The sequence below is a fragment of the Gossypium hirsutum genome, chromosome D13, assembly GCF_007990345.1.
Source record: "Gossypium hirsutum isolate 1008001.06 chromosome D13, Gossypium_hirsutum_v2.1, whole genome shotgun sequence".
NCBI lineage: Eukaryota > Viridiplantae > Streptophyta > Magnoliopsida > Malvales > Malvaceae > Gossypium > Gossypium hirsutum.
In genome coordinates, this window is record NC_053449.1 from 6,383,987 (window position 1) to 6,409,946 (window position 25,960).

A 25,960-nucleotide genomic window follows, 5' to 3' on the forward strand; every position below is an offset into this window, starting at 1 on the left:
TGCGCTCAGTTACTTAATGTTTGGATTTTTAGCCACTTTTAGAAAATAGAGCGCACACCTTTCCATATGTTCTCAAAAACATTCGTTCTGTTAGAAGCACGCCTTGAAAAAGACTGGCCAAGAGATGTCATTAAACAACACTGGGTCTCGGTTTTTCAAAACCTCAATGCTGAAGATATAACTTGGAGAGCACCTTGGATTCGTCCTTCTGTCTTGTTATACAAGTGTGAGAACCAAGACTGGGTGCCTTTGCTAGGATTACGGAGAGGAGTGGGATATGCTCCGTTGATGGTTCAGAGACAGTTCGCTTCGCGATAGTTTGTACTAGTTACTGATGGATTGGCACAATCAGAGTTTGCCTTTACGGGTGACGGTTACATGAAAAGGGTGCGAGATGCCGCGAATTCTTGGAGGAAAATATACCTAATGAAGTTGGCTCTCAATGCTGATACTATCACTACAGATTATGACATATGGAGGTAACGACGAGTAAAGAGCCAGCTAACCCCGCTGATAGACGTTGCTTGCCAGAATCTGTTCTTAGAGGAAATACCGTCCGAGTTAGATTTGGCGAGACATGAATTTGAACGTGAAAAAGCAAAGCTATTGCGAGATGTTAGTTCTCTTCAGGAGGAAAACTACCAGCTGAAAATTGATGTTCAAATTGAAAAATCCAGAACCGAAAAGGTCCAAAAAGAAATTGAGGTCACGAGAAAGGATTTAAGAGACCTTCATTTGGAAAACAATAAATTAAGAGGCACTATAAGGAATAGTGGATTGGGTAAATCATTGGCAGAATGGAAGGATGAGCTAAGCAATATCAAAGGTGGGATGGGATTCTAGAAAGCCAAAGCGAAGAAGGAAGAGGAAAGGGCTGCACGTGCTATGATAGAATTGAAGAAGAAGAAGAATGTTGAGTACGAAACTGTGTCTGCAGAATTAACGGCTAGTCAGTCTGAGCGTCAAGAGCTAAAAGGAAAAATTTGAAGTCTAGAAAGTACAATACAAGCTCATCAGCAACATTTGGATGACCTCTTAAGAGCTCTAGAAAAGAAAAATGGTCAGCATGACAGAGACATTCGCGCTTACGAAAGAGCCCTCCAAGAAAAGGATCTCGGTAGTTTGACCAATGAAATTCGTAAGGCAGCTGAGCAAATAATGGAATTATCTGATGAAGCCGAAGCTCTCAGTTACCAATACCCTCAAAACCAAAGGTTAAGCATATCGGAGTTCCTAGAACGAATAAAGAAACAAGGCGATGTGGCTAGGAAATTTGTGTAACTGCTGAACAAGGATGGCAAAACTTTTTGTAATAGACTCTTTTGATTAATGAAACGCCAAAATATGGGGCTATCTTGAAATCAACACCCTTTTTTGCCTTTTTTTGTATAATTAACATTCATTATTCATTAGTCATTCATTCATTCATTGCATGTACATATCATCCTAATCGCTCGCTAAAGCTAAAATCGTCTAATTCATAGTTGTTACACTACGAGTCTAGAATCACGTCACTCTTATAGGACGTGCCTAAGAGTTAGAGCTATGGATGCTGAACTCAATGAAAGAATGGAAAGAATGGAAAGAGCCCAAAGAGAGTTGTAGGAGCAACTGGCCAAGTCGCAGCAAGAGGCGAAAGATTTGATGGTGAGATCTCGAGAGGAATAGCTCGAACAAAGGGATCAAATGGCCAAAATGATGGAAATGATAACGGCCTTGGTCAAAGGAAATGGACCTATACAGAGCCCTGATATCGTAGAACCGCCTCAGTCAAGAGCTAATCAAGATTCACTTTATCCCTCGGGATTCACTCTACCTCATGTCCACACAATGCAAAGAGGATACCCCCAAAGAGAACCTACAGTCCTGGAACAACATCCTGCTCCATCTGCTCATTTAGGACAATAAATATTTGTATCAAACCTTGGGGCTAATCCCTCAGATCCAATTGTTCCAGACCTAGATGATCCTGTAGAAATAGCAAGGCTGAAAATTGATGACAATAGTGCTCAGGATAAGTATAGAATCCTAGAAGAGAGGATCAAGGCAGTAGAAGGTGCTAAAGTTTTCTCTGCTTTGAGTGCCAAAGAGCTCATTTTGGTACCCAATTTGGTTCTACCCCCAAAATTCAAGGCACCTGATTTTGAGAAGTATGATGGAACAAGATGTCCAAAGGGGCATCTTATCATGTTTTGCTGAAAGATGACTGGTTATGTGAACGATGATAAATTGCTGGTACACTGCTTTCAAGATATTTTGGTTGGCTCGGCTCTTCGATGGTATAATCAGCTCAGTAGAGAGAGAATCCGATCATGGAAGGATTTGGCGTCAGTATTCTGTGAGTAATATAGGCATGTATCGGATATGGTGCCTGATCGATCAACTTTACAAATGATGGAAAAGAAGCCTACAGAGACTTTTAGGCAGTATGGACAAAGATGGAGGGATATCTTGGCTCAGATAGAACCTCCGTTAACTAAGACAAAGATAACGGTCCTCTTTATCAACACTCTGAAAGCACTATTTTATGATAAGTTGGTGGGGAGTGCCACAAAGGACTTTGCAGATATTGTAATATCTGGGGAGCTTATTAAAAACGCCGTCAAAAGTGGGAGAATGGAAGGTCCCGATAGTTCGAATAGGGCAGTACTTGTGAAAAAAAAGGAGGCAGAAGCCCATATGGTTGGAATCGAGAGCCACTGTACCTCCAACCCGTACCCCACCCAATCACGACCGCATTACCGCCCACCTTCAAACTTCTACTTTCCTCCTCAAGGTCCTTACTATCAAGCACCTCCCTCTTACCCCGTGTATGCCATGAACAACCAAAGGCTATTCACCATGTTCCCACCAAACACCATGCCTTCACAAAACCAACCCAAAAATGAACAAAGACCAGCCAGACCCAATTCTGAAAGACCTCAGTTTACACCAATTCTTGTATCATATGGAGAATTATACCCAAAACAGTTAGAAAAACAATTAATATCTCCACATTATATGGCACCTCTGAAGCCCCCATATCTGAAGTGGTATGATCCTAACGCTAGTTGTGTGTATCACGCTGGGAATCAGGGACACTTTAAATAAAACTGTTTGGCCTTTAAAAAGAGGGTTCAAGGTCTCATCGATGCTGGCATTTTACAATTCAATGGTGTTAGCAATGTGACGGGAAATCCTCTTCCTAACCATACTGGTGGGAATATAAATGCGGTGACAAATGAAGGTGATTGGTGAGCCAAGAGTTATGTTATCGAAGTAAAGACACATTTACGGAAGACTTGGGAGATGATGGTTGAAAAAGGCTTACTATGCCTGTCTAATAGAATTATCAAAGAGGAAAGTAGAAAAGACCAAGGTTTCTGTGATTTCCATGGCGTCGAAGGGTATGACATCCAGTCTTGTAAGGAATTTAGAAAGTTACTTCAGGACATAATGGATAATAAGGAGGTCAAGGTCTTTGATAGGATAGATGGGGCCGAGGAAAGAGAAATATGTGCCTCTGATAATCAATCAGCAGTTTTCCCTTATAGCGCCGATAGACCTTTGGTGATTTATTACGAGGCAAAGAAGGAAGAAGTTAGTCGAGAAGTTAAACCAAGTTTGATAATTAAAGTACCTACTCCTTTCCCTTACAAGGACAACAAGGCAGTACCCTGGAATTATGATGTCAATATCGTTGCACCAGAGGGTGAAAGGTCTAAGGTTTTGAGTGAAGGTATCAGCAGAGTAGGACACTTCACTCGCAGCGGAAGATGTTATTCTCCCGAGACAGTTGAACCAAAGAAGAAAGTTGCTGGCCTGAGCCAAAAGGGAAAAGCACCAATGTATGAGGTTGAGAATGATATCGAAATACCGCCTGAGCAAGAGGTTAAAAAGGTTGTGAATGAGGAGAAAGCACGTGAGTTCTTAAAGTTCATTAAGCACAGCGAATATAATGTTGTAGAATAATTAAACAAGCAGCCAGCCCGAATCTCGGTACTATCTCTATTGTTGAACTCGGAGCCACATCGAAACGCCTTGCTAAAAGTGTTAAATCAAGCTTATGTGACGAACAATGTATTTGTGGAAAAGCTTGATAGGTGGGCAAATAATCTGAATGCAGATAATTTCATCTCTTTTAGTGATAACGAAATACCACCAAATGGTAGGGGCTCCGTAAAAGCATTACACATCACAACCAATTGCAAGGGCTACATAGTACCAAATGTGCTCATTGACAATGGATCTGCACTCAATGTTATGCCTTTGGCCATGCTTTCTAGGATGCCGGTTGATATGTCCTATATGAGGCCTTTTCATTCTATAGTAAGGGCATTTGATGGGACACGATGAGAGGTTATGGGAAAGATCCAAATTCCTCTAAAAGTAGGGCCATGTGCATATGATATCGAGTTCCAGGTCTGGACATCACACCTTCATACAATTGCCTCTTAGGAAGACCTTGGATCCATTCTGTTAGGGCAGTTTCTTCACCTTTCCATCAAAAAGTAAAGTTCATCATAGATAGTCGCTTGATTACTGTTGTTGGTGAGGAAGACATCGTCGCATCTATCTCTGCTGATGCACCCTACATCGAAATAAGTGAAGATGCTGTAGAACGTTCTTTTTGCTCCTTGGAATTTATTAATGCTGCATTTGTTGCTGAAGGGAATAAGATCCCCATTCCCAAAGTGTCGAGAAATACCAAGATGGGAATTAAGCAGACTGTGGGAAAAAAAGCTCGAGCGAGGAAAGGCTTGGGAAAATATCAACAAGGGATGGTTAGAGCTTTGAAACCAATGCACCATAAGGGTCGATACGATTTGGGGTTCAAGCTAGATATACATCAAAGAAGAAAACAATTTCAAAAAGATCGAGAAAGAAGAATCACGATAGCTTCAGACCGGGAATTAGAATGGGAGCCGTTGGCGTATCCTCTTTTGTCAAGAATATTTGTTGCTGAAGGGAATAAGATCCCCATTCCCAAAGTGTCGAGAAATACCAAGATGGGAATTAAGCAGACTGTGGGAAAAAAAGCTCGAGCGAGGAAAGGCTTGGGAAAATATCAACAAGGGATGGTTAGAGCTTTGAAACCAACGCACCATAAGGGTCGATACGATTTGGGGTTCAAGCTAGATATACATCAAAGAAGAAAACAATTTCAAAAAGATCGAGAAAGAAGAATCACGATAGCTTCAGACCGGGAATTAGAATGGGAGCCGTTAGCGTATCCTCTTTTGTCAAGAACATTTAAATCAGCACGAATGATGTACCCATGGCAGGACAATCCGCAAGTCACATTATTGATTGAAAAGGGTCTTCAGAATATCAGCCTAAATGCTAGTGACAATAAGAATGATGAAATTTAGAATGCTTCAATGATACACCCTTGTCCTCCTGGATTTGCTTTGAACAACTGGACTGCTGTGGACCTCCTTGTAGTTTTTAAGTCCCCTTCAGAGTAATGCCATTCATTTTGTGTGTCATTAAACAGTAGGGTTCCTTTTGTAAGAGCTTATGTTTGCTCTTTATCATTTCAATGAAATTAATGAAGATGCATTTTGTTTTATATTGTCATGTTCTTTTCATTTCCGTTAACTTCGCGACTACTCCTTCTATTCATATCCTTTTTCGGCATATGTCTCATATCATCTCATATCATTGTGTGTTGATTTCAATATCTCTATGCTCTTCTATAGCTTTTTCCAGTCACCTTTTAGGTGCTCAGATATCAATAGTATGAATAATCCCATTATGAATCCTGAAATCAATTTTGAGAAGGCTATTTGTTTAGGAGAATTCGAAGCTGACGAAAATGTTGAAGATTGTGTCTTGTCTCCTAACTTACTGAGAATGGTAAAACAAGAAGAGAAGCAGATCCTACCCCATCAAGAATCTGTTGAGGTAGTGAACTTGGGGAATGAGGAAAAGAAACAAGAAATGAAGATTGGGACTTCCATTTCAGAAAACACCAGGCGGGATTTGATCGTCTTTCTCCATGAGTACAAGGATGTGTTTGCCTGGTCTTATCAGGATATGCCAGGGTTGAACACAGATATTGTGGTCCATAAGCTCCCACTGAAACCAGAATGCAAACATGTTCAACAGAAGCTAAGAAGGATGAGACCCGAAATGCTGTTGAAGATAAAAGAAGAAGTCAAGAAACAATTTGACGCTGGCTTCCTACAAGTCTCCAAGTATCCAGAATGGGTAACTAATAAAGTCCCAGTGCCGAAGAAAGATGGGAAGGTGCGAATGTGCGTGGATTATCATGATCTGAATCAAGCAAGCCTTAAGGATAACTTTCCATTACCACACATCGACGCTTTGGTGGATAATACGGCAAAGCATTCTCTGTTTTCTTTCATGGATGGCTTCTCAGGTTATATCAAATAAAGATGGCTCCCGAGGACATGGAGAAAACTACATTCATAATAATGTGGGGGACTTTTTGCTACAAGGTAATACCGTTCGGATTAAAGAATGCTGGGGCAACATATCAGAGAGCCATGGTGATGTTATTTCATGATGTGATGCACAAAGAAATATAAGTTTATGTCGATGATATGATTGCCAAATCTCGGGAAGAAAAAGAGCATGTTGGGAATCTCAAGAAACTGTTCAAAAGATTAAGAAAGTTCCAATTGAAGCTTAACCCGGCCAAATGTACGTTTGGGGCTACCTTAGGAAAACTGCTAGGGTTCATTGTCAGTGAGAGAGGTATCGAAGTTGATCCAGATAAGATAAAAGCTATACAAGAACTGCCTCCCCCGCGCACACAAAAGGAAGTCAAAGGATTTTTAGGAAGGTCGAATTACATTGCTCGATTCGTTGCCCAACTTACCAATCAGTGTGATCCAATTTTTCGACTCCTCCGAAAACATAATCCGGGAGGATGGAATGAGGAGTGTCCAGTGACTTTCGACAAGATAAAACAGTATCTATCTAATCCTCCGGTACTAGTACCGCCAACCCCTGAAAACCCTTGATATTGTACCTGACCGTGTTTGAGAACTCAATGGGTTGCGTACTGGGACAACATGATGAGTCGGGAAAAGAGAAAAGGCGATTTACTACCTCAGCAAAAAGTTCACAGAATATGAGGCAAAGTACCCTTCAATTGAGAAGTTTTGTTGCGCATTGATTTGGATGGTTCGAAGGCTCAGACAATACATGTTGTATCATACGACATGGTTACTTTCAAAATTGGATCCAATAAAGTACATGATGGAGTCACCTGCACTCTCAAGAAGAATGGCACGATGGCAGATCTTACTGACTGAGTATGATATCGTGTATGTGAGCCAAAAATTGATAAAGGGAAGCGCGATAGCTGACTTCTTGGCAAGTCGAACAGTGGAAGAATACGAGCCTTTGAGATTTGATTTCCCAGATGAAGACTTGATGTGCATTTCAAAAAAAGAGGGTGAGTCATCAAAAGAGAAATCATGGAAGATGAGTTTTGATGGTGCATCGAATGCATTGGGGCATGGGATCGGAGCAGTCTTAGTGTCGCCGGAAGGAGATCATTATCCGCTCACTGCCAGATTGAACTTGTTCTGTACCAATAATATAGCAGAGTATAAAGCTTGCATCATGGGACTTCGTGCAGCTATCGAGAGGAAAATTGAAATCTTAGAAGTACACGGGGACTCAGCATTAGTCATTTACCAAATCCGTGGAGATTGGGAAGTGAGGGATTTGAAATTAGTCAAATATCACGATCTTGTTTCGAAATTGGTCAAAGAATTCAAAGAAGTGACTTTTAACTACTTTTCACGAGAAGAGAACCAATTGGCTGATGCTTTGGCCACCCTGGCTTCAATGTTCAAAGTAAACAGAGAAACTGAAATAATGCCTATCCAAATGAGCATATATGAGACCCCCGCACACTGTTTTAGCATTGAGGAGGAGTCAGATGCACGACTATGGTTCCATGATATTTTAGAGTACATCAAGAATCAAAGGTACCCCGAGCAAGCAAACAAGAATGACAAAAGAACAATCAGAAGAATGGCGATTGGATTTGTTCTTGACGGGGATATTCTATACAAATGGGGAAAAGATCAAGTGCTCCTGAGGTGCGTGGACGCTGTTGAAGCTAGAAAGATACTTGAAGAGGTTCATGAAGGAATTTGTGGAATGCATGCTAGTGGTTTCACCATGGCCAGACAGATTATGAGACTTGGTTAATATTGGCTGACGATGGAAAGGGATTGCATTGGCTACGCACGAAAGTGCCACAAATGTCAAATTTATGGAGACAAAATTCATGCAGCTCCATCGCCCCTTCATGTCATGTCTTCTCCGTGGCCTTTTTCTATGTGGGGGATGGATTTTATTGGGCCAATTTCCCCGAAAGCTTCCAATGGGCATCGATTCATCTTTGTGGTTATAGACTACTTCACAAAATGGGTAGAAGCCACTTCGTTTGCTAATGTGACAAAGGCTGCAGTCTGTAGGTTCTTAAAAAAGGAGATCATATGCTGATATGGTTTGCCTGAGAGAATCATTTCAGATAATGCTTTAAATTTGAACAACAAGATGATGGAAGAAGTATGTGAGAAATTTCAGATAAAGCATCATAATTCTTCACCCTATTGCCCGAAGATGAACGGAGCGGTAGAAGTTGCTAATAAGAATATAAGAGGATTATCAGGAAGATGACTGAGATATATAAAGACTGGCATGAGAAGCTACCATTCACTTTGTACGCATATCGCACCTCTGTACGGACGTCTACAGGGGCAACTCCTTTTTCTTTAGTCTACGGGATAGAGGCCGTTCTGCCTATGGAAATAGAGATCCCATTCCTGCGCGTTTTGATGGAGACAAAGTTAGAAGAATCAGAGTGGGTTCGAGCTCGGTATGATCAGCTAAATCTTATTGAGGGAAAACGCTTGAAGGCAATTTGTCATGGACGGATGTACCAGAAAAGGATGATCACGTCCCATGATAAAAAGGTGCGGCCAAGAGAATTTCACGAAAGAGAGCTCGTTTTAAGAAAGATCCTCCCGATACAAAAGGACTTTCGAGGAAAATGGTCACCAAATTGGGAAGGGCCATACGTTGTAAAAAAGGCATTCTCGGGAGGGGCTCTGATTCTTACTGAGATGGATGGGAAAGAATTACCTAATTTAGTGAACTCAGATGTTGTGAAGAAATATTATGCCTAAAAAAACAAAAAAAATTAAGATGAAAACCCAAAAAGGGCGTCTTGATAAACAAAAGGGATTAGGATGAAAACCCGAAAGAGCGTCCTAATGAAATGGGCTTGAACTTAAATGAACAAACTGACTTGAACGTGGAGTTGAATGACGAAGTCACAATATTTGAAGCATTCTCAGAAGCTCGAAATCTTCTACACAAGAAGTCGTGCTCGAAAAGATCCAGGATGAAGAAACGTGGAAAGTTCATGCATTGGATATGTAGAGCATTTGTGGCCATTGAATTCGCTTTCCTTTCTTTATGATAGTTTTTTTATTTGAATTTTTCCTTGTCAATTTTCTTTGTTTGTTCTTTTTGGAAAAAAATGAATGTGAGGTCTTTCTTTCATGCCTACTTTGCCATTTTTTATGCATCTCATGTTTGATTCATCTAAATTATAAATAGTAAGATGACATATTCTAAACAAAAGGAATATTGAGTATTACCTGATGAGAATTTAATAAATACGAGGGCCCCAAAGCAAGAACAAAGTTCAACAGGGGACAGGAGGGTGATATACGAAGAAATGTGGGTTACTCACCAAACTTGAGGATGAGTACAAAACTAGAGAGAAAAGTCAAGAATTGAGGAAATGAATACGGACCCTCACGAAAATCAAAAGTGGGGCACGTGACAAACAGCCCAGGCTGCATTGCATGATCATGTAGACACAAAAGCATTTAGGACAAACATGTGCATATCATAATAACATCGTACATGACATATACAGGTATACTAGTAGAGCAAGGAATATTGGGAGAAAGCTGCACAGAATCAATGAAGAAGAAGACTTTTAGTTTCACCAGATTTTTTGAAACTCTGTTTCTTTCAAGAAATATTTTTCAATTTCTGCTTTTTTTCAAAAATCAACTTATAATACGAGAGGTGAGTTGAGCCTCGGGTCACGCTGAGGTATTTTTAATTTCTGTTTTTTTCAAAAATCAACTCATAATACGAGAGGTGAGTTGAGCCTCAGGTCACGCTGAGGTATTTTTAATTTCTATCTTTTTTTTTAAATCAAGTCATAATACGAGAGGTGAGTTGAGTCTCGGGTCACGCTGAGGTATTTTTAATTTCTGTCTTTTTTAAAAAAAAAATCAACTCATAATACGAGAGGTGAGTTGAGCCTCGGGTCACGCTGAGGTATTTTTAATTTCTGTCTTTTTTTTAAATCAACTCATAATACGAGAGGTGAGTTGAGCCTCAGGTCACGCTGAGGTATTTTTAATTTCTGTCTTTTTTTAAAATCAACTCATAATATGAAAGGTGAGTTGAGCCTCAAGTCACGCTGAGGTATTTTTAATTTCTATTTTTTTTCAAAAATCAACTCATAATACGAGAGGTTAGTTGAGCCTCGGGTCACGCTGAGGTATTTTTTAAATTTCTATTTTTTTCAAAAAATCAACTCATATTGCAAGAGGTGAGTTGAGCCTCGGGTCACACGCTGAGGTATTTCTTTTAAATTTATGTTTTTTTTCAAAAAAATCAACTCATATTGCGAGAGGTGAGTTGAGCCTCGAACCATGCCGAGGTATTTCTTTTAAATTTCTGTTTTTCGAAAATCAACTCATATTGCGAGAGGTGAGTTGAGCCTTGGACCATGCTGACGTATTTCTTTTAAATTTCTATTTTTCAAAAATCAACTCATATTGCGAGAGGTGAGTTGAGCCTCGAGTCACGCCGATGTATTTTTCAATTCTTGTTTTTCAAAAATCAACTCATACTGCGAGGGGTGAGTTGTGCCTCGGGTCGCATGCCGAGGTATTTTTTTCAAATTCTGTTTTTCAAGAATCAACTCATATTGCGAGAGGTGAGTTGAGCCTCGGGTCGCATGCCGAGCTATTCTCGATTTCTTCTTTTCAAATAAAAAGAAAAATTTTGGATGGTCGAACAAAATTCAGTGCTTTTTAGTCTTTGCTCTATCCCTGTTTCACAACGATGAGCAAACAGGGGCAGCTGTAATCACTGAATTTTGTCCAGGATTAATTTCGTGTTTTAAAAAAAAGGAAAATTTTTTAATTTTTTTGCATTTTGACCCCTAAACTTTTTAAAATTGCATTTTGACCCTGAAACTTTTTAAAATTGCACCATAACCCCTGAGCTCTTTGAAATTGCATTTTGACCCTTAAATTTTCTTAAAATTATATTTTGGCCCCAAAAGTTTTACTACATTTGCAATACGGTCCTTCTCCCTAGCAACCTGCCACCTGCAAAAGGAAGCAAAGAAATTAGCATAAAAGGGTTTTTAACCCCAAAAATCGGGACCCCTACGAATAAAAAAAGAAGAAAAGTTTCAAAAAAAAAGAGAGTTTCAACAGCAAAAGAAAAAGGAAGGAAGAGGAAAGAAAAGAAGAGAAAGAAGAAGCGACGGAGGAGATGGTGGCGGCACAAGCGTTGACGCGGCACGGCAATTAGGGTTTCTAAAAGAAAAAAAGAAGAAGAAGGAAGAAGAAGAAGAAAAGAAATAAAAAATAAAAATATTTTTTAATAATCGGGTCGACCCGACCCGACCCGCGACCCAAGAGACCCAGCAGCAGCCCAATCCAAAAAAAAGAAATTAAGCAAAAAAAAAGTAAAAAAAGAAATAAAAAAACAGCCCGTAGCAAGGCTAGCAGGCCAGCCCAAAAGCATCCCAACAGTAGCCCAACGCAGCAGGCCAGACCCAAGCCAGCAGACCACCAGCAGCAGGCCTGCAGCAGTCCAGTAGGCCCAGTTCGCCCATTAGCCCAGCAGAAAAAAAGAAAAAAAGAAGAAAAAAAGAAAAAAAAGGAAAAAGCCCGAGTCGTGTAAAACCGTTCAATCAAGCTCGTATTTTTGGGCTTTTCGGTAATTTCTTTTTTACCTACTTTTAATTTAATTTACGTATTTTTATAACATTTCATCTTTAATATTATTAGTTTTTTAAAGCATTTTTTTATATTTCATATTTAGTTTTATTTAATTTCATTATTTTAAATTTTCATAAATAAGGCGACAAACCGATTTGACATTAAGCCGAATATTTTCACCGTTATGTTGGGTGAATATATTTGGCTTGTGTTAAATTCGGGTCGCACGCCGAGCTATTCTCGATTTCTGCTTTTCAAATAAAAAGAAAAATTTTGGATGGTCGAACAAAATTCAGTTCTTTTTAGTCTTTGCTCTATCCCTGTTTCATAACGATGAGCAAAGAGGGGCAGCTGTAATCACTGAATTTTGTCCAGGATTAATTTCGTGTTTTAAAAAAAAGGAATTTTTTAATTTTTTTCATTTAGACCCCTAAACTTTTTAAAATTGCATTTTGACCCCAAAACTTTTTAAAATTGCACCATAACCCCTAAGCTCTTTGAAATTACATTTTGACCCTTAAATTTTCTTAAAATTATATTTTGGCCCCAAAAGTTTTACTGCATTTGCAATCTGGTCCTTCTGGCAGCCAAACGTGATTTGCGCACCTAATCCCCGCGATTTTCGGCCACCAGCCTAGGGTATGGCCTCCCTTCTTTCTAGCAACCTGCCACCTGCAAAAGGAAGCAAAGAAATCCGCGTAAAAGGGGTTTTAACCCCAAAAATCGGGACCCCTACGAATAAAAAAAGAAGAAGAAAAGTTTCAAAAAAAAAGAGAGTTTCAGCAGCAAAAGAAAAAGGAAGAGGAAAGAAAAGAAGAGAAGGGAGGAGCGACGGAGGAGATGGTGGCGGCACAAGCGTCGACGCGGTACGGCAGCTAGGGTTTCCGAAAGAAGAAAAGAAGAAGAAGGAAGAAGAAGAAGAAAAGAAAAAAGAAATAAAAAATTATTTTTTAATAATCGGGCCGACCCGGCACGACTAGTTCGACCCGACCCGCTACCCAAGAGACCCAGCAGCAGCCCAATCCAAAAAAAAAAGAAATTAAGCAAAAAAAAGTAAAAAAGCAGCCTGTAGCAGGCCTAGCAGGCCAGCCCAAAAGCATCCCAACAGCAGCCCAACGCAGTAGGCCAGACCCAAGCCAACAGACCACCAGCAGCAGGCCTGCAGCAGCCCAATCCCCAGCAGTCCAGCAAGCCCAGTTCGCCCATTAGCCCAGCAGAAAAAAAGAAAAAAAAGAAAAAAGAAAAAAGAAAAAAAGAAAAAAAAGGAAAAAGCCCGAGTCGTGTAAACCCGTTCAATCAAGCTCGTATTTTTGGGCTTTTCGGTAATTTCTTTTTTACCTACTTTTAATTTAATTTACGTATTTTTATAACATTTCATCTTTAATATTATTAGTTTTTTAAAGCATTTTTTTATATTTCATATTTAGTTTTATTTAATTTCATTATTTTAAATTTTCATAAATAAGGCGACAAATCGATTTGACATTAAGCCGAATATTTTCACCGCTATGTTGGGTGAATATATTTGGCTCGTGTTAAATTCGGGACGCCCTTTTAAAAAATTGAAAAACTTAAAAATTCTCCTGTTTTAAAATTTTTTCGTGTTTTCAAAAAAATTAATTGTTTCAAAAATCTTCGTGTTTTTTTAAAAAAAAATTTCTCGTGTTTTGATAGATTGCGATTAACTATTAAATTGAACTTGTATTTTTGAAAAATAAGACAATGCGCGTTTAACGAGATACCAATTTTGGGCGTCGCGAGGGTGCTAATACCTTCCTCGTGCGTAACCGACTCCCGAACTCTAATTTTCTCTGGATCTTCACGTAGACCTAAAATCACCTCTTTTTTAGAAAAATTCAAAAAATAACTTTTTCTTCTAAAAAGAGAATTTATTAGGTGTCCGATCACACCTAGGAAAAAAGATCGGTGGCGATTCCCTTTTTAAATAAATCGAGATTCTGTTTTCAAATTTTCAATAATTACTTCGACTAGCGCCCATCGCAAAATTTTTAAGTCGCTATAGTCAACATGAAAGCATCTTCTTTCGAAGCTATAGGGGTTGGTACTTCATCTTCTTTCGTTGCTTTATTTGCGTTATGACTTTTGGAGACTCTTTTTTCTTTTCATTTCCTATTATTCAAAATATGAGAGTCACGAAAGGTAATTTTTGCGGCACTTTTGTAAGTGTAGTTACTTATGATAAAAAAGTAACCAAAAAGTATCATTTGTGACATTTTTGTTTAAAAGTTTTCGTGACGTTAACAATTCTTTACTTAGATTTTCTTAAATTTTTGTTGCGTTTAAACGTCAAGAATTAGAAAACCTTTCGTGACGTTTCGTCCCAATTTTTTGTGATGTTTTTATGCGTCATGAAATAAACAATGTTTTCATCATTTTTTGATTGGTCAATGTGATGCTTAGAAACGTAAGAGCATCTGTAATTACATATTATTTAAAAAAAATTGTGATGTTTAGAATTGTTTCTAAACGTCACAAAAAAAATTACTTTTTGTGTCGTTTTTAAAGCGGCAAAAATATTTTCCCTTACAGTAAATACATTATGCTTTTTTATGTTTCGAAAAGAAAATGCCACGAAAATTTAAAATTGACAACGTTACAAAAACATAATTTTGGAGTAGTGATTATTTAAAACATTATCATGTATGTTGCATTGCCCTATTTGATTTATTTAACTACAATATAAAATTTTATTGTTTGCTTCTTATTCTTTTAGCGTGTAAAACATTTTTAAAATTTATTAGTATACAAATTAACCATGCGCACATATTATATTAATATCAAGTATGGATTGTTAACCAAATTTCACTTCTTTCTTTTGTAGAATTTAAATGGGTGAAATTATTTTCTTATCAATAATATGAACTCAAGAGGTAAGAACCATGTATATGATATGTTATTTTGAGATTACCATAAATACAAATCATATGTGAAAACTATTTTCGCCTTGGAAAAATAAAATAATTTAGGCTCTGTTTGGCAATTGGCTGATAGCTGAAAGTTGATAGTTAATTGCAGTGACTGATTTGACCATCTGATTCTATGAATTGATTTAACCAATTGATTCTATTAATTATTTATTTAAAAATTTTTGGTCAAATTTAGCTGATAGTTGAAAACTGATTTGTGTAAAATGATAAATAAGGGCATGACACATTTTATTGTTAAGTGTTTATTTGTTTATAATACTTTAGTCTTTATTTGGTGAAATTATTGAAATAAAACACTATTACCAATGAATTAAAACATACATTATGGAAATTAATTATTGAATATTTTTTAAAATTTAAATAAACAAATTTCTTAAGTTCCTTATTTGTAAATATTAACCTTGTGGAAATTGATAAATATTAATAGTGTATCAATATATTTGTAAACTATATTTTTAGTGATAATTATGTCATCTTCTTAATATGTAAATTAGTGATAATTATGTCATACTTTGAATAAATTTTTCAAGTAGCATATTTCAATTAATATAAAGTTGCATAAGTAATCATTTTACACAAGCAAATTGAAAATAAATGAAAATTACATAAATATTCAAGAAATAGATACATGTGGCAAATGGAGTAATTTTTTAGCAAACATAGTCAGATATATTATTCCACATATCTCATTCCCAATCAGCGAAAAAAGTTGTTCATCCTAGCATTTTTTGTTTTGGAGGTTTTAACTTAACAAGCTCTTGAAAACCTTCATTCACCAAACACTACAATTAGATGATTTGATTACCAAATCTGGTTTTTTTTATAAAAGTAATCCTAAAATTTTGAATAATTACAAAAATGATCCACTTTTTTTATTATGTATGTAAATGACCTGAAATGAATAGTGAAAGTTGGTGGAGCCAAAGAGATTTGTACCACCAACATGCCACGTCAGTCATTAGGATTAAAAAAAATCAATTTTTCTAATGGAGCCATAGAGAATGGTGCCACCTGTATACATACTAGAAAAATGCCAATATTTCTCAATAATTGGAGGGCTAAAAAATAAATAATAGTAGTGAAGCCATAGAGAATGATGCCATCACTTTAATGTGTTAGGTGTTTTTTAGAAGTGTTTTTATTTTAATTTAAAAATAAAATTGATATTTTATTTGGTGGTGCTATAGAGAATGATGCCACCAGTGTCATGTGTCAGCTTTTTTAAATGTATTTTTTAATTTAAAATTAAAATTGATATTTTATTTGGTGGAGTTATTCTTTTTGACAGTTCACTCTAAGTTGAAGAATTTTTTTTGAAAAGATTTTATTATGTTAGAGGATGAATGAGAGAGAGATGAGAAGTGTTTATTTTATTTTATTTTACGTTTTTTTTTTGTGTTTCTATTTATTTAGAAAATTTTATAATTTGAAGGTATGTTTTGTTTAACAATAATCCGATGGAGCTCCAACACCAGTAAATTTAATGGTTATTTTTGGTGACAATTTCAACTAAAATTAAGAGTCTCGGTTTCTAGTTATTTATTTGATAACGGATTCAAATTGATTATGCAACCAACGGATGGATTATTTGGGATTCTCTAGGTCGGCGAGATGTTTGAAGTTTTTAAGAAATCCCAAATCGAACCGCACGGGTGAGATCATCAATATCAATAACATTCGAGCTGCAAGATAATAGAACCAAGAAACTTGCTCGTGTTGCAGTTAAACATTGTATTTTTCAATTTGTAAGATACAATGTTGTTGGTCTTGAACAAAACTGTTTAATTATGTTTTATTTGTAAGATAAAATGATGTCAGTCTTAAATAAAATCATTTAATTATGTATTATTTGTAAGACACAATGTTGTCGGTCTTAAACAAAATCATTTAATTTTTTTTAGTATTGAGAAAGCTGCTCATGTTGTAAAATTATATATTGTAAGTTAAGTGAAATTATTTTGGAATGTTGCAAATGTAAAATTATATTTTGTAAAATATAATTTGTGAATTATGTAAATTGATAGTTATTTGAAATGTTGGAAATGTAAAATAATTTCATTTAAATTGTTTCTATAATGTGAATTAATCGTTTGATAAGGGAAATTTTTAAAATATATAAAAAAAGAGCAGACCAAAAAATAAAGAAGTTTGGGAGAGTGAGTTGGTTGAAAAAAAGAATGAGGAAAGGTTTATTTTTTTAAAAAAAATACAGGGGTATTTTCAAAAAAAATAAAAAAATAAAAGACCAAAAAATAAATATGAAAAAGCTTATTGATCGGTCACATCGTGTCAGCCGCGTCAAAGACGCGACTGATCAGGAGAGGAAGTAGCTGCTTCTTTCGTAAAAAAAGAAGAAGAAAAAAAACTTACCTAAATAAGCCCAATTGTCCAGGCCCACATACTAGCCCAATACAACAAAACAAAAAAAAACCTAAGTAAAACTCTAGCCCTTTTTTGCCTCTGCGCCACAGCACCCACGCCTCAGCGAGGTTCCAGGCGCCGCACGTCTCGGGCCTCCTCTCCACGCACGCACGCACTTAACAGCCACCAAACCTGCGAAAAAGAGGCGTACAAACACGACAAAAGGCAGAAGAATAACAAAAAATCGGAGAAGATGCCAAATAGAATAGATCTTTAGTGATTTTGATTTTTTTTCTTCCTTTTCTATTTCAGCTATTTAAAGCCGTGAAAGATCAGTGAATCGGGGGGGATATTTCGGTGTAAAGGAATACACATAGAAACACTGAAAAATACAAAGGAAAAGAAAGAAAGATACAAATTTTTTTTGAATATAAAGGTCTTTTTCTTCCGGTGTTCATTATTTTTTCATGTTTATTGTTCATTTATAAAGAGAAGAGAGCAAAGAGGAGTTTACCTCTGTGTTCGGGTCGCCGTTTGCTACCATCTCCGCCGCAATCGGAGATCCGGTTCAAAAGGCCGACGAGCGACGGCGCAGAAAGAAAATTTTGAAGAAACCCTAGCAGACCATTTTTTAAAAAAGAAAGAAAGAACAAAATGTGTTTTTTTTTCCTTTTTTTCCCCAGATTTGCTCTCCTTAAAGCAGAAACAAACAACACTTTGGGGAGAGGGGGGTCCGCGCGTTCAGACCTTAAATGGTCTAATTTCGCGTTTGGTCCCCCTTATTTCTGCAGTGTTTTTAATTAGATTTCTTAAGTCTTTTAAATTTTAACGCACACCTTGTTGCTGTTTCGATTTGGTCCCTAGATGCGCAGTGTTTTGAGAGGATGGATTAATTTCCACTTGGGTCCTCCTTCTGTTGTGCGCACTTTAATTGGGTCCATTCACGTATTTTCTAATTTTAAATTCAGCCCTCAAAATTCTTTTATTTTCGATTTAATTCTTCATTTGACATTTTAGTTTTTTTAATATTGTTAATGTTATTATTGCATTTTTACTATTATATTATTTCTTATTTTTGTCATCATTATCATTTTCATTATTTTTATACATTTTCACGCATCTTACATATATACCTTTTATAATTACATGTGCATTCTCTCTCTCTCTCTCTCTCTCTCTATATATATATATATATATTCTATTATTATTTTATTTTCATTACCTCCTATACATATATATACGCATAGATTTTTATATAGTGTACATACGTTTTTATAGTATACGTTATATATATATAAATATTTTTTCCCTCTTTTTTTTGAAAATATGTATATACGTTTTTTATCCTTCACAAACATTTTTTTTACAAATATATGTATATGTACACATGCACGTTTGAAATACACATGGTTTTCAATATACACATTTTTTATAATAGATTTATATACTTATACATTTTATTTTGTGAACATATGCATATACATATCCTTTTTTCACCCCGATTTTTAAATACATACATAGGCATTTTTCTTATTCTTGCTCACATATACGCTTTTAGAGATTACTAAATTTTGTCTTTTTATATACACTTCTATGTATGCATTAAATATATGCGTACGCATACTTGTAAATTTATTCGTATATTATACCTACTTGTATATATTTGTAAATATTTATTCATATATGTTTGAAATTAGAGTATTTGTTTCATGTTATACCTTAACCCTTTTTAGAATCCCTTTTAAAAATATACATTCGGATTTTCTCAAAATATTTAAATCATCCTATTTTATAAATTCCAAAATATTTGGCATTCATGATTCTTGTGAAAGATCGTGTCCTAACTTACTGGATCGCGATTATTTTTCGATGAGTTTAGAAAGCCAAGTATTCATTTTGCAATAAATTCATAATTTTTAAATAAAAGCTTATTCTCGGGAATTCAAAATGTTGGGTCCTAACTTACTGGTCATGACATTTTCTTCTCGAAATAAGAATTTTCAAAAACAAAAGGCAATATTCGGGTATTTTGAAGATTTAAAAACATTGTGCCCTAACTCACTGGGTATGGTGTTTTATTTCTTTGAAATAGGAATTGTCTTATTATTTTAATTCATTCATGAAATAAAAAGTTTCCTTTTAAAATCTTTTCAAATTTTCGACACCAAGGCATTAAAAAAATCAATTTGGTACCAATTTTGGGCGTTACGAGGGTGCTAATCCTTCCTCGTGCGTAACTGACTCTCGAACCTGTTTTCTCAAATTTCGCAGACCAAAATTATTTTTAAGGTGGGCCGATCACACTTTAATAAAGGATCGGTGGCGACTCCAGTTTTGTTTTTTAAAGTCGACAACTAAATTTTTGTTTTCAAAAAAACGGTTTCGACAGCTTGGCGACTCCGCTGGGGACACTAGAGAGTCGAGCCATAAATTGATTATATTTGTCTTTGTGTCGAAAATCAAAAGTTTTTTTAAAAAAATTCATGAGTTCCCTTCGCATTCATTGATTTTTCATCTTGGAAAGTTGACAACTTTGCATTTGCATTTTGCATTTCACCCTTAAGTGGGAGCGAGAAACTAGTCCTTCGTGAGGTTTTCACCTCCGTGCAGGGTAGTGGACCGCTTTTGGGATACATCTGTACTTATGTCTTCGTGAGATTTTCATCTCCGTGCAGCCATAGGAAAATGTATCCCCCTGAACTGAACTCGATCCACATGAGCCTATAATGGGTGAGGATCAAGGAATCTGCTGGTTCGGGTACCCTTACTCTAGAAACTAAACTTCATATAGTGAGCTTTAAGAACTTGCCCTAGGTAGAGCTATACCAAACCTTAGAGGATTCCTGAATAAATGTTCTGGTTATTTCATGTTTGTATTGGATTATATCTTTTTGGTGGGATACTGACTTGGGTTTATTTTGTTTTGATTGCATGACATCATTATTGCATTGCATTTGCATCTTAGAAAAGAAATGTTGATTCGAGTTCGATTACTAAATAGAGAGCTTGTCATAAGAAAATGGGTTTCTTGATAAAGTGGATGACAATATGGTTGTCCGAATATGGTCCAAGAAAACGTGATAAGAGAAGGGTAATGGAGGAATACATAACTTTACTTCGTGCCTCAAGGTCAAGCTGATTATTCAAGAGTTTCTGACATTCCAACTACCTTAAAGAAGTTGAGGAGCATTACGGGGATGGGCAGACGTTGGATTATAACCAGGATCAAGTAAAAAAGAGGTAAAGGAGATACCCCTTTTGAAGAATTCGCAAGATTTATCTTAGCATCCAGATGAAGAAGGAGAAGATGCCCTCGCTTGGAGTATGAGGGCAAAGCTGTATATATATATCCGCTTTATGTAAAGAAATTTGTCTTCTAGAAAAGTTTTCTAAATGGAATTGAATCAGAATCAACGCCTCTTTTTGCATTCATCTCATGCATTTGCATTACATAGCATCATATGCATTAAAATCCATTGAAAGAGCCTAATTGAGTAAAATTATTTCAGTTAAATTGGAAAACCAACACCCTCACGGCACCCAAGCAAAGGCTAGAGAAATGGACCAAAGGTTGGAAAAATTAGAGTAAATGCAAGTACGGATACAAGAACAATTGACCAAATTTCAGCAAGATATGAGAGATCAGCTATTAGAAATCCAAAGAGATATGATAAGCCAATTAACCCAGTTATTGGGTAAATGGTTAGAAAAAGGGAAAAGTCCAGCGGTTCACTTTGGGGATAATAATGAAGACCATGCCTATCCCCCAAAATTTATCCTAATAAGTGTTCAAATCCAGCCAGATGCACACCCACGAGGGGCACTTTTTACTATCAGGCCTCAACAATATCAGACTGGTACATCGACACTGATGAATCACTCGACAGGCCCAGGTTGTAATCTAAGAGGCAATCTAACCAGTCCTGTTGCCCTTAATGACCCAGCAAAAACAAAGCAGACAAGAGTAGAGCACCCAGATACTGTAAAAGCCCCAAGGAATAAGGGGAATAAGGTGGATAATGCAAGTAGGTACAATAGGGGCTACTCAAAACCAACTACTGTGGGGCAGCCAAAGACAAAGACCACCAACCATCAGGCCCATTTAAAGCAAGAACCTTGCATGAGAACAAATACAGGAAGGCTTCAGTTCACACCCATACCGATGTCGTATAGAGAGTTATATCAAGGCTTATTTGATGAACACGTTGTTTCCCCTTTTTATGTGAAGCCTCTACAACCTCCGTATCCCGAATGGTATGATGCGAACGCACAATGTGACTACCATGCGGGAATTACAGGACATTCAATAGAGAATTACACTACCTTCAAGAAGCTGGTTGAGAGACTTATCAACATGGGTGTTGTCAAGTTTGGCGACTTATCGAGTGCAGAAAATTCACTACCCAATCACATTGATATTGGGATGAATACGACATATGAAGAAGAGTTGGAAAGCGTTCATATCAATGCCGTATATGAAGACACACTTGAAAAGGGACCTTGTTAGGTATCCACCCTTATAAACTTGAGAGCGTCTAAATAATCGGATTGTAAAAGAAATCTCTGTAGCATCTAGGGTTTACTTAGAGTAATGTTCAGAACACACTTGTTGCTTTCAGCCTAGAAGCAATAAGAATTTCTTTGTGAGATAGGCTCACGTCTAAACATTATTATTTTAATGAAATACATTATTGCAATCATCTTTGAGCAAATGTTCTTTCATTCTTTACGATTTTTTTTCCATTCTTTTGGATTTTTTCTGCCAAACTATTCATTCGTTCATTCATATTATTCATACATTCTTTTGAATATCCTTTAGCACCTACAATAGGTACTTGGATATCAATGACATGAGTGACGCTGCTACAGACTCAAAATCGCTTTTTGAGTGAAACATGTGTTTAGAGAGATGTTATGACTTTGAAGATGTCATAAATTGTAGCTTATCTCTTGACTTGTTGAGGATGGTAATGCAATAAGAGAAACAAATGAGACAATAGAGACTGGGACCTTGAGGGAACATGCATGACCGAAAAAATAAAGTAAAACGTTGTTGAGTTACTTCAAGCATTCAAAGATGCCTTTGGATGGTCATACCAGGATGTGCCCGGTTTAAGTGCTGTCATAGCAATCTAAACAACAGCACGATACCAGAAATTTGCAGTATGTTCAAGGTGAATAAAAACTCTACCGGGGCAATGCCACTCTTTCCAGTTTATCACGATTTTTTCATTGAAGTTGAAATTCTTTCTCTTCGAGTTTTGGTTGAGCTGAAGCAGGATGAAGATCTAATACCGATACGATTAGTTGAACCTAATTGAAGGAAAAGGCTAGAAACTATTCATCATGGGCAGATGTACCAAGAAATGAATGATGTGAGCCTATAGCAAAAGGTTTGTCCCAGAGAATTCCATGATGGCGACCTAATGCTGAGAAGATCCTCATTCGACAAAAAAATATAACGGAGGCCAAATTGGGAAGAACCTTATGTTATAGAGAAGGTCTTTTCCAAAGGAGCTTTGATTTTGAACAAGATGAATGGTAAACCTGCAAAGTCCTGTAAACTAAGGTTCAGTCAGGAAATACTCCGCTTAAAGAAGGAGATGGCCAAGGTAAAAACCCGCAAAGGGCAGTTTGAATCCCAAAAAAAAAAAGAAAAAGAAAAAGAAGTGATGTGAAAAAATAAAAAGATGAAAATGAAAAAATGAAAAAGTAAAAATGGAAAGGCTAAGGTGAAAACTCGCAAAGGGCGCCTTAGACCAAAGGGGATTTGAGTTGAAAACCCAAAAATGGCGGCTCAAATGTTGATCAAAATGGCATTTAAAATTTTCAGAGCAGCTCAAATACTGATCAGAATGGGGGCATGCAGTGGTCTTGCTATACCGGAATCAACAGGAAAGGGTAGGCGACATCTTGGGGCATCGACAAAGTACTCCTAAACATATGTTAAACTCAGAATGGTCTTCAGAAAGCCTGTACAGTAAAGTTCAAGCTGCGATATCTGGGGCATCTAATCCTTATACTATTTTTGTTATTTTTGGAACACTTTATTCATTTCCAAGATACGCATTCCTAAATCAATGTCTTTGTTATCCATCTTTATTATCTCTGATAATTTATTCATTTTGAGTTATGCTCAGAACCAATTCAATTTTATCCATCATTTTGTTCTCTTTGCAAGTGTGTCGCATTAGAGTAATGATTAATATACTAATAAAACTTTCACAAGGGAAGTTTTGCATATTACTTTAGAAGCTTCTAAATAATACAGGAACCTGAAACAGGACTATTGTTTAGAACGCACCGGGTTGGAAATCTAATAAGGAAGAGTCTAAATTAAGACTATCCTTTTGAGTTTTGTTGTCTAAAACATTGATTGAAGAATGACAAGATGTCGTGTTGGTGACAAAGCCTCAATGAACAAGCAAGCAAAGATCACCGATTAATAAGAAGAAGTTGTTCTTGGAGAAGGATATTCTTCATTTGTGCATGAACATTTGGTATGATTCCCTAGAAATGGTGAAAATGACAAATGAGCTTCACATTCTACATCCCTGTGTTGTGATAGCAGATGATTAAGAAAAGGCCAAATCTTTTTACTCTTGGGTTACAACGGGAGAAAGATGGTACAAATTTTGCATCCCAGTGGATCAAACTTGGAGGTTTATAGTGGGGGCAATCTGGTCAAGTGTTTCTTTGGAGACGCCAACTGAGCAAGAAGGTGTTATAACACATTAGTGATGAAACCTTAATAAACTTGGAGCAATAATAACTCAAGCGTTAAAATATCATTTTCATGACATTCTGCATTCATTCAAATGTCATTCATACATGTCTAGTTAGGAGCATTGGATTTATTATGATCATGACATCCTAATCATTAGGCATAATTAGGTTCAAAAAATTCATTATACAGGTCATGTTCCCAAGAGAACAGATCAGTGATGATAACAGATCTTGCCTTCCTGCATCGACAGTGAAGTAGATCGAAGACACCAACCTCACCTCCCTCGGAGACAGTGGAGCAGGTTGAGGATAGCAGATCTTGCCTTCCTGCATAGACAGCGGAGCAGATCAAAGATGACGAATTTTACCTCCCTGTGGTTACAGTGGAGTACATTGAAGCCAGTAATTTTATCTCCCTAGGCAGCAGTGGAATAGATTGAGGATTTCAGATCTTGTCTCCCTAAGCAGTAGTGGAGCAAATCAAATATGGCAGATTTTACCTCCCTGTGGTTACAGTGGAGTACATTGAAGCCAGTAATTCTACTTCTCTGGATAGCAGCAGAATATATTGAAGATTTCAGATCTTGTCTCCCTAAGCAATAGTGGAGCAGATCGAAGATGGCGGATTTTACCTCCCTGAGGTTACAGTGGAGTACATTGAAGCCAGCAATTCTATCTCCCTGGGCAGCAGTGGAATAGTCTTGTCTTTCTGCATAGATAGCGAAGCATATCAAAGACGGCAGATTTTACCTCCCTGAGGTTACAGTGAAGTACATTGAAGCCAGTAATTCTATCTCCCTGGGCAGCAGTGGAATAGACTGAAGATTTTGGATCTTGTCTTCCTGCATAGATAGCGAAGCAGATCAAAGACGGCAGATTTTACCTCCCTGTGGTTACAGTGGAGTACATTGAAGCCAGTAATTCTACTTCTCTAGATAGCAGCAGAATAGATTCAAGATTTCAGATCTTGTCTCCCTAAGCAGTAGTGGAGCAGATCAAAGATGGCAGATTTTACCTCCCTGTGGTTACAGTGGAGTACATTGAAGCTAGTAATTCTACTTTTCTGGACAACAGCGGAATAGATTGAAGATTTCAGATCTTGTTTCCCTAAGCAGTAGCGGAGCAGATCAAATATGGCAGATTTTACCTCCCTATGGTTACAGTGGAGTACATTGAAGCCAGTAATTCTACTTCTCTGGATAGTAGCAGAATAGATTGAAGATTTCAGATATTGTCTCCCTAACCGGTAGTAGAGCAGATCAAAGATGGCAGATTTTACCTCCCTGTGGTTACAGTAGAGTACATTGAAGCCAGTAATTCTACTTCCCTGGACAGCAGCAGAATAGATTGAAGATTTCAGATCTTGTTTCCCTAAGCAGTAGCGAATCAGATCAAATATGGCAGATTTTACCTCCCTGTGGTTACAGTGGAGTACATTGAAGCCAGTAATTCTACTTCCCTGGACAGCAGCGGAATAGATTGAGGATTTCAGATCTTGTCTCCCTAAGCAGTAGTGGAGTAGATCAAAGATGGCAGATTTTACCTTCTTATGGTTACAGTGGAGTACATTGAAGCCAGTAATTCTACTTCCCTGAACAGTAGCGGAATAGATTGAAGATTTCAGATCTTGTCTCCCTAAGCAGTAGTGGAGCAGATCAAAGATGGCAGATTTTACTTCCCTGTAGTTGCAGTGGAGTACATTGAAGCCAGTAATTCTACTTCCCTGGGCAGCAGCGGAATAGATTAAAGATTTCAGATCTTACCTCCTTAGCAGTGCAGTGGAACAGATTGAAGCTACGACGGCAGATCTGGTTTCCCTGATATTACAGTTAAAAAGATTGAAACCACAACGGCGGATCTTACTTCCTTAGCAGTACAGTGGAACAGATTGAAGCTACGACGGCGGAT

At 37.1% G+C, this 25,960-nt stretch overlaps 1 protein-coding gene and 1 long non-coding RNA gene across 2 annotated transcripts; one reads left to right on the forward strand and one right to left on the reverse strand.

Annotated features, from left to right (window-relative positions):
* Positions 1-7,236: 7,236 nt before the first annotated feature.
* LOC121224928 (uncharacterized) lies at positions 7,237-8,175 on the forward strand. The gene is made up of 2 exons (XM_041108575.1): positions 7,237-7,808; positions 7,884-8,175. The coding sequence occupies exons 1-2, from the start codon at positions 7,237-7,239 to the stop codon at positions 8,173-8,175; spliced, it is 864 nt and encodes a 287-aa protein (XP_040964509.1).
* Positions 8,176-17,218: 9,043 nt separating this feature from the next.
* LOC107919735 (uncharacterized) lies at positions 17,219-17,985 on the reverse strand. Its single transcript, XR_001690438.2, has 2 exons — positions 17,841-17,985; positions 17,219-17,518 (listed from the first exon to the last, which is right to left on the reverse strand). It is a non-coding gene; the product is annotated as an uncharacterized lncRNA (long non-coding RNA).
* Between the last annotated feature and the right edge of the window lie 7,975 nt (positions 17,986-25,960).